This window comes from Fukomys damarensis, unplaced genomic scaffold (assembly GCF_012274545.1).
Source record: "Fukomys damarensis isolate Sample0158 unplaced genomic scaffold, DMR_v1.0_HiC HiC_scaffold_16, whole genome shotgun sequence".
In the NCBI taxonomy this organism is placed as follows: Eukaryota; Metazoa; Chordata; class Mammalia; order Rodentia; family Bathyergidae; genus Fukomys; species Fukomys damarensis.
Window position 1 is genome coordinate 83,806,239 of NW_022900928.1, and position 12,609 is coordinate 83,818,847.

Consider the following 12,609-nt stretch of genomic DNA (forward strand, 5'->3'; position numbering starts at 1 on the left):
GTCTTGATGTTTCTGGGCCATTCTCTGAGAGACCAGCAGCTTCACAGTCATGGAAAGTGGAAGACCACTCTCTGGGTACCAGGACCCTTCAGGGACCCTAGCCAGTACAGCCCCACTCTTCCCCCCAGAGCACTTACTTTCTCTACTAGTTTCAGCTGCCTATAGCCTCCTGGCTGGGGATGGGAGAACTGGGAGAAAAACCAGTCTTCTGACTCCAACAAGAGAGATAGGAGAGGGACCAAGGCACATACCTTCCACTCCAGGGCACCCCTGCCTCAAGCCCTAGGTCTGGCATCCAGCAGGTCATTTGGAAGGGGTGAAGACTTCTTAGTCTATTTGTATTCCAACAAACCAGGCCCCTGGCTCATGTATGGCACTTCCACAGGTGTCCCAGTTTCCTTTTAAATCAGTCACTGATTCCCCCTAATCCACATGGGTGAGCCATTGTGTCAAGCTGCTGGGTAATGCAGAGGCTGGAGTGGTGACCCCTGCCTTCTGGGTACTCACGAGGGAGAGGGTGGTACTGGAAGGTTGTCAGGCTAGGAATGGACTGGCTGATACAGAGATAGATAGCACTGTGAGAGTATTCATGTGAGCATATGAGTTTGTGCATGTGATTGTGTACACTCGTTCACATGTATGTGTGCATGTGTGTGAATGTGTGCATGTAAGAGAGTATATGTACATATGTTCACACACGGGAGGAAGTTGTGCATTGTGCATATGTGTACATATGTACACATGTGTGCCTGTGCCTGCTCTGTGGGTCTGGAGGGCCACAGGCAGCCTATAGACCCAGAGAGAGCAGAGATGGCTGGAGTTGGTCCCAGGGCAGGACAGACCCGTGGGCCCTGGGCCAGAACCAGGAAGACTTGTGGGTCCACACTTCTTGGTGGCTGACCTGATGTGCTGGGCCATCCTCTGAGGTGATGTTGTGATGCGGCTTCTGCCTGTGGGAATGGTGCACCAGAGAGTGCCAGTTAATGTGAAGGAATGAGCAACATAAGCTCTGCTTTACAACATTCTTTAAAAATCCAGCTGAGAAGTCAGCACTTTCCCCTTCAAGTAGAAGAGACTGACCCTCAGTTCTGGATCACACCAGTAAAATGTCTGGTTTCACATAAGGCCTTTTCATTCTGGTTGCTCCAGTTGTGCTGGAGCACTTAACCAGAGGCGACACCAGCCCATGGCACCTCACGTCCCGTCCCTTTCGGATTCAAGCCTCGTCCAGGGCTGTGGGGTCTCCTGCTCTGCCCAGCAAGGTGATGGGCCCTTCCACAATTCTAGGAACTTCGGACACTCCAGTTGCCGAAGTCCAGGCAGTCTCACAGAATGGCTGCATGGGTAGGGAGGGTCCTGTGTGGCTGTGTTCGTTGAGCCCCACGGTGGCTCAGGTTCCCCGTTGAGTAGGGAAGTCAGGGGTTGGATGCCATGTGAGTGTTTATGTACGCCTGCCCACGTTTACAAACACACAAATACGCATTTTATTTATGTGCACACGTGTATGCACAAGAGCACGTCTGCCTGTGTTCACACACACATGTGTGCTTACTCAAGTTTATAGATACATGGATTGTTGGGTGGGGGTAATAACAAATGACAGACAGGTGAGAGAACGTGCAGCCTCATCTCCTCTCCTCCTCTCAGGTGAGAAAGGACCTCTTCTCATCTCCATGATATTCATGATTTTGTGAGCCGTGTGTGTCTGGGTGAGGCTCAGAACAAAGACCTTCACACACCACTCATTCCTGAAGTCCTGGGCCCTTGGCTAAGGCTCCAGTGCTGGGGTTACATGGAAGGATGCAGGTCAGAGACAGAAAAACTGGAAGTCAAAGCAGATGAGCACTGACGAGGAGGTTTGGTTCCAAAGACGTTTTGGCACTGAGCATGCGAGGACACTGAGGCAGGCACCAGGGGAGGGTGCCAGTGGGGCAGCCTGCAGGACTCAGCATTCTGGGCAGTTTGGGGGTGAAGATGCACTTGCTGGCCAAGGGACAACACTTGGGGTGGCTTTAGGGATGGAAGGATCTCAGACAGTGAGTAGGGATTTGTGGAGACTCGGATTCCTCTGCTGCCAGTGCCCAGTGCCTGTGACACACGCATCTCAGATCTGTACCTCTGAGTCACACGTGCAGCGGGCCTGTGCCTGGTTCAGGCTCCCCTTTCCAGCCTTCTCTCGCTTTGCTATTCCCTTATATAGTCTAGGGGCAAAGAAAATCAGTGGTTAGTTCAATTTTAAACTTCATGTCATTAAGAAAAATATTAGCTAACACTTTTTTTTAAAGTTTAAGCAATATGATGTGTTATATGTACTTAATGTATTCTCTCTCTCTCTCTCTCTATATATATATATATATGTATATGTTTAAAAGAAAAGTTTTAAGAAAATATAACAAATATGATCCTAAAAATATGCTTACAACATTTTATGAAACAAATCAAATTTAAGAAATAATGCTGTTGTACCAGAAAAGAGAAATAACTACTTGGAAAATTCCAAAATAGGAAGTATCTCTGGCCTTTTGAAAACCTGAATGATTTTGCTTCCTTAGGAAGGTTATTTCATGTCTTTGAGGGTGTTCAGTTACCTGCAGACAGCTTCTCCTGTATTCACCACCAAGTTCTGGTTGCCGACTTGTGGGGGGCACTTGGGAGCTGAGCCCCAGTGCTCCCCACTGTACTTCCACCTGGTGGCTTCCTTGGCTTGTGGGGTCCCAGGCAGCACCACTGCTGGGCTGGGATGCAGCTGAAAGTGCAGTTATCTGTATTGTGTAGAGGCTGAAGGGCTCCTTATTGGGTAGTAGGGTCAGTCCCTAGACAGGGCCTGTGGAGATTCCTGAAGCTGAGGTAAAGAATTGACCAAAGCACCATAGAATGTCTGCGGGTTCGCTGACTCCAGTCCTGGAAAAAGAATTTTCAGGACACATCAGTAAGAGACATAAAGTGATTTATTAGGCAGAAATTTCAAGTATGCACTCAAAGAAATAGAATGCAGGAGAGAGAGAGAGATAGAGTCTTATTTCCTAGACCTAGGATCATTTATGCTTGTCTTGAGGGGTGGCCCAGGAAAAGGTGGGCCACCCTGTAGTTTTTCAGATAGGTAATTAAAGCATTCTTTGGATTGTCTCAACCGGTTCCATTGTCTTAGGATCAGGTTCCTGATTCTTTCTCATTGAAGCCAATTTGTGGACCTTCCTATGGTATTCCTGAGGAATTTTGAGTTTGATTGGTCTGGAAGGAAGAAGCTTAATTTAACCAAAGGAAGCTGATATGGATGCTGGGGTGACTTCCACGGGGTTCTGGAAATCACAGTCTCCTTTAAGTACAGTTGTTAGTCATGGTCTCCTTTCTGCCTACCTCTTATTTCCTCTATCCTGCTGGTACCTCAGGATCCTTCTGTCCTAAAGCAGAACTGGGATGGTGGGTGGGGTCTGGCCAAGGATTTGGGGAGTCATTTGGTCCCCTGTTTTGCCCTGGCCTCATGGCCTTTGTCACTGCACTGTGAGCCATTCGTCCTCATCTGCAAGTGAGCTGGGCCTTTTCCTGTGCCTCAGTGTTCCTGCCTGCCATGGTGTCTTCACTTTCAACGTACAAGTTTTAATTCTGTTTTGCAGTGCTTCTCTTTTTTTCTCTTGCTATTTTCTGCCCCCTCAACAGTGCATGCATGCACACACACACACACACACACACACACACACACACACACAATATTTGACAGAGAAAGAGCTGGGCACACTCTTGATCCTGTGTGCGCCCCATCCTCACACCGGATGGGGCTGTGGGGCAATGTGTCCTCTACAGAAATTGTCCCCGGGAGCCATCCTGGCTTTGTGTGACCACAGCTTGGGATGGGGCATGCGGTGGACCTACTGAGGAGGGATAGCAGCAGGAGGCTGCGTCCTCAAGGCTCTGCTGCCTGTTCCACACAGCTGGGCCTGTTGTCCTCTGTATTCTCCACTTTACGAAGTACCAGAGAAATCACAAGATGCTTGTGGACTAAGGGTTGTTTTCTGCTAGTCGCACTGTCGTGGTGAGCGTGTAGACAGTATCTGACCAGCCATTAGGAGCAGCCTGGCCCAGCCAGGGTGATTCTGCTAATTACACTTGTTGCATTTGAATGGTATTCTTGGCCACACTGGCAGAGAAACTTTTGTGAACAATGAAAGAAACCATTTCCCTTCGTGGCAGGGTCTGCAGATGGCTGCCCTTGTGGGAAGCACTAGACCCTGAATTAGTCCTTTGTGCGAGCCAGAGAAGGAAATTTGAATGTTTGAAGCCCCCCACAAAGCTCATCTCAAAGTGCACAGTTCTTGAATAAAGACTAATTGGGGCCCAATTCGTTAGAGGGTGTGGCTCGGAGGGCTGTGAACAGCGGGGTCTGTCACTGTGGACAAATGGAAGAGAGCTAGCTCAGCTTGGTGGCTGTGACCACCTCTGTGTTCCCACTTCCTAGGCATCAGGGCAGGCCACTGCCTCTGGGGTGTCCCCACAGATCCTGGTGGCCTCTGCAAGTTAATATTTATACTTCCTGGGTGTCTGTGTTCCTTCTGCAGAGCGGCCCCAAGTGCTAGTGACTTTCTGTTACTGAGTTGTCAGATGCAGGTCTCACGTCAGAAATGTGGGTTACAGACTGTGCAGTTGCGGGGGTGGGGTGAGTGGGGGGTGCGATGAGAAGGCAGAGCAAAATGTTCAGTGGCCTAGTGTGCACCTGGGGGCCCGATCGCTGGACCCAGGTGTTGGAGGCCAGTGTGGGCCCCACAGTGTGACATTGTCTCACAAAACAAGTTCACAGCTCACTGGCACCACTAGTTATTTTTCCTCTGCCTTCCACATGGTATTGACACTTGGTTCTTTAGGCAAAGCAATGCTTTTCAAGCGCATCTGTGTCCTCACGACTCTTGGCTTCCCAAGTGTGCTGTCCCAAGGCCACTGTGCGGTGCGTAGTTAGAATGTTTCACAGGATGCGTGCTGACCTTTCTGCTTTCTGAGGACCAAACCTCAAGTCTGTCTTTCTTGCCTTCCTCTTCCCACAGATGGTGTGTTTGGAAGGTGCCAGAAGGTTCCAGCTCTGGACATATCACGCTATGAAGTGTCACCCGTGGCCCTGCAGCACCTGAGGGTCACCTTGCAGGCGCTGTCTCGCACAGGTAGGGCTGGGCAGCTGCACCCATGCAAGCACCCATGAGGTCTCTAGGAATGAGGAGGTGGGAGAACCCCATGAACAGAAGCCTGGTATCCAGAAAGGCCGGGGTCTACAGCGGAAGGCTCTTGTGGTGTCTTGTTTGTGGGCCGTGGGTGGAAATCACAGGGGATGAGGAACAGTTGCTGAGGCTTCTGTTGAGAGGTGGGTTGGCTGGCGGGGGTTGGGTCCATGCACACCACAGGCCGACGGATGAGCCATAGCACAGTCGGTGTTGGCCCAAGGCTCTGTGCAGTACCATGTACTGCAGTTTGGTGGCCAGAGATCCCTGTCCTTGTTTACTTCACAGGAGTGCTAAGATCATTTAACAAGTTACAGACACTTTAAAGGTATACATTATTGCACTGCATATGCAGCTTCTGTTGCTCCTGACCTAATTTTCTGCGTGTATAATTATGCATGGAGGGGGCCATCATGAGGTCACATTCTCATGACCTGTTCCCAACATGGTCATGTCTCCTCTTGCTCTGAACAAGAGCCAGGCTGTGGTTGCATGTAGTGTCACAGCTCAGAGTGGCACAGAGTAAAATCCTTTGTTTCACAGTTGAGACTTAAATATCTGTCATACTGGGGAGTGAGGCAGAGGTGGAGCCAGAGACCCTGCAACCCAGGGCTGGAGCTTCAGCCGGCATTGCTGGTCATAGCACACCTGGACAAGGTGTGCTTTTCCACAGAGAAGGCCTGTGGCCAGCAGGCTTGGAGGCTCCCTCTGCCCTCTCTGCAGTGCTCACGGGGTGCTGGTTGATCAGGGGCCTCAGGGAGCTCTGCTGATGGCTGTGCAATTTGTTGAGGCCAGGCCCCTGGGTGAGAACTCACTCTCTCCCCACACTGTGTTCTGTGAGGTTTGCTCATAGTAAGCAGGGGTTGGTCAGAGAGAGGTCATCAAGCTGGTGTCCAGATGGACAGTTGTTGCCCTGTTGTGTGACCTTGACCTGTTGGAGAGGGTAAGGGTAGTGAGGGCAGCGAGTGTGACAGGGGTGAGGGCTGCCCAGAGTTGCTCTGCCAAAGATACCACTGGCTGATTCTGTCCCTTTCACATCTTGTAACTGAAGTCATGAGTACAAAGCTAACTGCATGAGTACTACAGAGATACCAACATATTGTGTCTTAAATGTAAAGGGACGAGAAGAAGGAATAAAGTGAAGGTGTGTTCTGATATATACAGGGACACATGCAGATCCTAGCCCAGCCCAGCCTTGTCTGGCTGCTGTCAACCTGCTTCTCTTCACCTGCCCACACACATGCCAACCTCCCTGGGGCTCCCGAGGTGTATGCAGTCCTTTTGAGCTGTTCCCAGCCTGTGTGCACCAGTGTCTTTTACTTTTTCATTAACTGAAGTCATGGGACCTGGGATACAAAGAGAATCTGTGCATCTCTGACATAATTCTCCTAACTCCAGATGGATAGCAGCAAAGTACTCTCCCCTGATGGAAGTACTCTTTTTTTTTTTTTTTTTTTTTTTTTGTACCAGGGATTGAAATCAGGACCTTGCGCTTGTGAGGCAGGTGGCAACACCACTGAGCTAAATCCCTGGCCCCCGAAGCACTGTTCTTTCTAGAACTGACTTCTAGACCAACTGAGCATAAATTCCTGGGGACAGAAGTGGAAATTTTGCTAGTGAGTGACTTGGAGTAAAGGTGACTAGTTCACCTCTTGGTTCCTAGGCTAGTGAATCCTGGCAAGTTGGATAAAGAATACCATGTACTGGGTGCCAATTCAGAGCATACCAGCTTCCTGGAGAAGTTTGGCCAGCCCTGCAAGGTGTTAGGATTGTGTCTTCCAAAGGCCATTCTACTTTCCGTCAACCCTCGTTCTAGGGTGGCAGGAAGCAGGACAAGGCTGCTGGAGTCTTTGGTGTACTTCTTTGGCTGTGGATGCACTTCTCTGGCTGTGAACTGAGTCCTCATCCAAAAGCCATGCTGTGTGGAGTAGTCTAACAGTTCATGGACTGAACCCTCTGAAACCATGAAACCTTTCCTCCTGTAAGTGAGATATCTCAGACATCTTGTCCCAGTGACATAAAGCTTTCTAACACACTACCCCCACTCAGCCCCTGGCACCACTAATCTTTTTGTGTCTCTGAAGTTTCGCCTTTTCCAGGAAGTCATATAGTTGACAATGGCCTGGCTTCTTTCAGTTGGTAATGTGCATATAAGTTCCCGTCACATCTCTTCATGGCTCAGAAGCTCATTTCTGATCACTGCTTACCATCCATGGTTTGGGTGCTCCAGAGTTTCTCAGCCATTTATCTACTAAAGGAGGACACCTTATTTGCTTCCAAGTTGCACCAGGCATGAGTAAAGCTGCTTTAACATTCATGTGCAGGATTTTTGAGAGGACCCAACTTTCTACTCATTTGAGTAAGTACCACAGCGTGGGATCACTACACACATGGCAGCAATATGTTCAGTGTTATAAGAAGCTGCCACCCCGTCCTCTAAGGAGATGTGGAGGCATAGGTGAGTCACCAAGCTTCTTTGACACTCAATTTGTAAATGTGAATAATCAAACAGTTGCTGTGAAGGTCAAATGAAATAAAATATTTAAGACATTTTATAAATACTAGTATTCCCAAATGTGAAATATTATTTTATTTTGAAACTTTACTTCTAAATTATGGTAGCTGTTATACAGATCATTTGTACTTACTACTTTGAAGTGGGAATATAGCAATTTTTTTCTGTGTTGGTTGTTTTTGTGCATGAGGTCAAATAGCAGGAAAATAACGATTTTCCATGGGTGAGGACACCTTCTAGTTCTTTCTGAGATGACAGTGATGATGAAGATGGGAATGCATTGCAGTGTGTTTGCTCCTTGACAGATGTTCATCCTGTGATGCTGTGGTGTGGGCCTTAAGTGGGCAGCCCAGACTCTCACACTGAGGCATTTAGCACCCCTCGCAGGGTGTCAGATCAGGGATGGAGCTTGGGAAGACTCCAGGTTCCTTTACCATCACTGTCAGGGCACCAAGGACTGAATGGTCAGCTCTTGTGTGTTTTGTCAGTGGAATACGACACAGGAAGCAGCCTGGTGGTGATCACACCACGTTTCCGGCCATGGTTGCGCTCTGGGCCAGATGTGCTGGTGGCTCCTGTCACCCCTTCCTTCAGGCCTGTGCAGAGGCTGGTGTTGGGAGCTGTAGAGGATCGATCCTTGCAGAAAGAGGAATTGGGGAGGCAGGGAGGGTGGTGTGGGACACAAGGGGATGGAGCAGGTCGCACATTTGACAGTCCTAAGGAGGCCTGTCTCTTTTCTCTCAGAAAAAGACACCGTTTGGGAGGATATGAGGTACACTTTGTAAGTACATGGAGACAAAAGCTACACTGAGTCGCATACCACCAAGCATTTAGTGAGTCTTATGGGTGCCTAGTACGAGACTTTATATCTGAGAGTTATTATTATTATTATTATTTCTTACCATATACCCATTTTTAATTCAAACCTTCTGTTATAATATGATGGCTGATCTTAAGCATCACTGTGGCTAGGGGACACCTGGTTGACTCGGGGCTCGTGGAGGAGGCTGGTGTGGGCAGCTTCTGGCTGCTTGGGAAGACCTGGCCCCTGGAACTCAAAGGCAGGATGTGGGGTTCCTTTCTCTCTCCTGGTGTAGAGCATCCCTGTTCCGGATAGCAGAATTCCCAGCTCTCTGGCCCTGGGACTTGGGATTTCACATTGACTTCTCAGTATCTCCCCTTTATCTTTATACTGAGCATTACATCTCCAGCATCCCTGGTTCTGAGACTTCTAGACTTGGGCTGAGCCAGGCTTCCAGCCTACAGATGACCTATCACGGACTTCTTAGCTTATAATCCAGAGAGTAATTCCTTTCCCTGCTCCTCACCTCCCTCCCTTTCTTTTTCTCTCCCACCATCTCTCCATTACTTCTTTCCTTCCTTCCCTTCTTATTTCCCTCCCTCTCTTCATCTCAGTGGCCCATCTCTAGAGAACCCTGATTAATACACACAGGTTTAGGAATGGCCTCATTGTATTACTTGTACTTTTTTTAAAAAGTTAAAAATCTTTGGCTTAAACTGCCACTACTGAATTCTATAAGAACTTTAGAGAAGATCTAATACCAATGCTCCTCAAACTCTTTAAAGAAATTGAAAGGAAAGCAGTACTCCCAAAGTCATTCCTGGGAGGAAACATTAATTACTCTGATTCTAAAACCAGAAAAAGGACCCAACCAAATAGAAGTACAGGCCAATTTCTTTAATGAATATAGATGCAAAAATCCTCAAAGATACTGGCAAACAGTATACAGCAAATCAACAAAGATATTATACATCATGACCAAGTAGGATTTATTATAGGAATGCAGGTATGATTCAACAAATGCAAATTAATAAATATAATATGCCTCATAAACAGAAGCAAGGATAAAAAAATCATATGATTTTCTCAATAGATGCAGAAAAAGCATCTGACAAAATCCAACATCCATGTGTGATTAAAAACCCTGAAGGAAATATGTATAGAAGGTCTTTATCTCAGTGTGTTAAAAGCCATTTATACAATCCAGTGACTAATGTGATATGATTAACAGAAGCTGAAAAGTTTCCTTCTAAAATCAGGAAAAAGACAAGCATACCTGCTATCACCACAACTATTCAGTATAGTTCTTGAAACATTAGCCAGAGCAGTTAGACAAGAGAAGGAAATAAAAGGAATAGTGTGATAGTTAACTGTTGTGGAAACTTGAGTGAGGAAAGCTGGATGATTGGATCAGCACAGTACTGGGTGTGGGCGATGAACTTACTGAAGACAGAAGCCCCACCCTGGGTGTGAGTGGCACCAGCAGTAGGTTTGTAGCCTGAGCAGAATAAGAAAGGGAAAGAAGAAGGTGGTTCCCTTCTATTTCTGCAGAAGAGCTTCAGTCTTCACCTTTACCTTGGATGTAATCTCCTGGCCTCCAGTGCAGACCCTTTGGCCACCTGATGTGTACTCCCATGAGATGTACAGTGAGCTCCAGGCCTTAGACCTGTTACTAGACACTGTGGGTCTCCAGTGTGCAGACAGCTCTTTCACACTCTTCCACACCTGACTCTACAGGCAGCCTTCTTAAGCCCACCTTATGTTAAATTTGTTTCTCTAGTGGGCATGACTAATACAGATATGGATAGGAAAGGAAGAAGTTAAATTATCATTATTTTTGATGACATGATCCTCTACATAGAGGACCCCAAAAGCCCCACCAAAAGACTCCTAGAATTAATAACCAAATTTAATTATGTAGCAACATACATAGTCAACACTCAAAAAGCAGTAACATGTCCTGTAAATCAATAATAGAAGAGAGAACTTAGGACAACAATACCTTTCACAATCCTATAAGGAAAAATGAAATCCTTAGGAAGTAACCTAGCCAAGGAAGTGAAAGACCTAAATAATGAACACTACAATACTCTGAAAAGACATTCCCCCATTTCTTCAGAGGCAGAATCAGTATAGTGAAAATGGCCACAAAGGCACTCCTCCTTTAACAGCCAAACTGTTCCTGCAACGAGGTCATTAAATGAACCAGTTGCTAATGAATTGTATGTAGTACATACATTATAATATTCTGAACAAAGAAATGGTCATACACTCTGTTTTCCTAGTGTGGGCATTCAGTTCTATGAATTTTCCACATAGAACTGCTTTCATTGTGTCCCATAGATTCCTGTATGTTGTATTGGTATTTTCGTTTATTTGTAAAAACTGTCTGATTTCTTCTTTAATTTCCTCTGTGATCCATTGATTGTTCAGGAGAGTATTGTTCAATTTCCATGTGTTTGTGAAGTTCCTATGGTTTCTTGTGCTATTGAACTCCACCTTGATTGCACTATGATCTGATAATATAGAGGGGATAACTTTGATTCTTTTGCATTTATTCAGACCTGTTCTGTGAGCCAGTATGTGGTCTATCTTGGAGAGTGACCCATGTGCAGGTGAAAAGAATGTATATTCTGATTTTGTGGGGTGGAACACTCTGTAGACATCTATTAAGTCCATGCATTCAAAAGCTTAGTTCAGCTCTAGTATTTCATTGTTGATTTTCTGCCTAGATGATCTGTCTATTTGTGATAGTGGAGTATTTAAATCCTCCACTATAATTGTATTAGTGCTTATTTGGTTTTTCATGTTACTTAATATTTGTTTTATATAGCTGGGGGCATTAATATTTGGTGCATATATGTTTATGATTGTCATATCTTCCTCTTGAATTGTTCCCTTTACAAGGATGTAGTGGCCTTCTTTGTCTCTGTTAATGAGTTTTGGTTTGAAATTTACTTTGTCTGTGAATAAGATTGCTACCCCTGCTTTTTTCTGGGCTCCTGTTGCATGGAGAATTGTTTTCCGTCCTTTCACTTTCAGTCTATGGGCTTCTTTTTGCACTAGGTATGTTTCTTGTATACAACATATTGTTGGATTTTGTTTCTTAATCCATTCTGCCAGTCTATTTCTCTTGATTGATGAATTGAGGCCATTGATGTTGATGGTTATAACTGATGCATACTGACTTATGATTGTCATGTTATATGAAAAAATGTTCCACATCACTGGTCATTCTAGAGATGCAGATGAAAAACGACACTGAGATTCCACCTTACCCCACCAAAAAATGGCTGCTATCAAGAAATCAAATAATAACAATTGTTGGTGGGGTTGCGGGGAAAAAGGAACCATGCTCCATTGTTGGTGGGAGTGCAGACTGGTGCAACCACTGTGGAAATCAATATGGAGATACCTCAAAGAGCTGGGACTAGAGGTTCCATTTGACCCAGCCATCCCTCTGCTGGGTTTCTTTCTAAAAGAATTAAAAGAATCATATCACACTGATATATGTGCACCCATGTTTATAGTGGCACAGTTTGTAATAGCTAAAACCTGGAAACAGCCCATTTGCCCCTCTTTTGGAAACTGGATAAAGAAGATGTGGTTTTTCTATAAAATGGAATATTACTCAGCCATAAAGAATGAGAAATTAGATTCATTCATAGGAAAATGGATACATATTGAGGATATACTAAGTGAAATAAATAAGTCACACATGTGTAAATACCGAATAGTTTCTCTGGTGTGAATAAACTGCAATAGTACATAAGATCCTAATGAGATAACTGACATTGTGAAATGGGAAGAAAAGGGCTGAAGGTGTAGGGAAAGTGGGATGGGTAGGGGAAGGCTAATAAGGGAAAAGAAAAAAATGTGAGAAAATGAAAAGATGGAAATAAAGTGTTTGTAAATCGAGAGGGGAGGAGGGGGTGAAGGGAGGGCAGGGACAAAGGGAAAAAATGAGAACCAAGACCTGTCATGAAAAGGTACAAGATCCCAGTAATGAATGCAACTGTACTGTATACCTAAAATGTACCAATAAACTCAATAAAAAAAATAAAAGGAGAACATTTAAATGTGGTAACAAA

The 12,609-nt window shown here is 45.8% G+C and overlaps 1 protein-coding gene across 1 annotated transcript in view; it reads left to right on the forward strand.

Annotated features, from left to right (window-relative positions):
- Ptprn2 (protein tyrosine phosphatase receptor type N2) overlaps nucleotides 1-12,609 on the forward strand; it is a 523,272-nt gene that overhangs the window by 81,982 nt on the left and 428,681 nt on the right. The window contains exon 3 of the mRNA XM_033763957.1: nucleotides 5,034-5,147. Within this exon, the coding sequence (XP_033619848.1) occupies nucleotides 5,034-5,147 (114 nt within the window). The remainder of the gene's footprint in view (nucleotides 1-5,033; nucleotides 5,148-12,609) is intronic.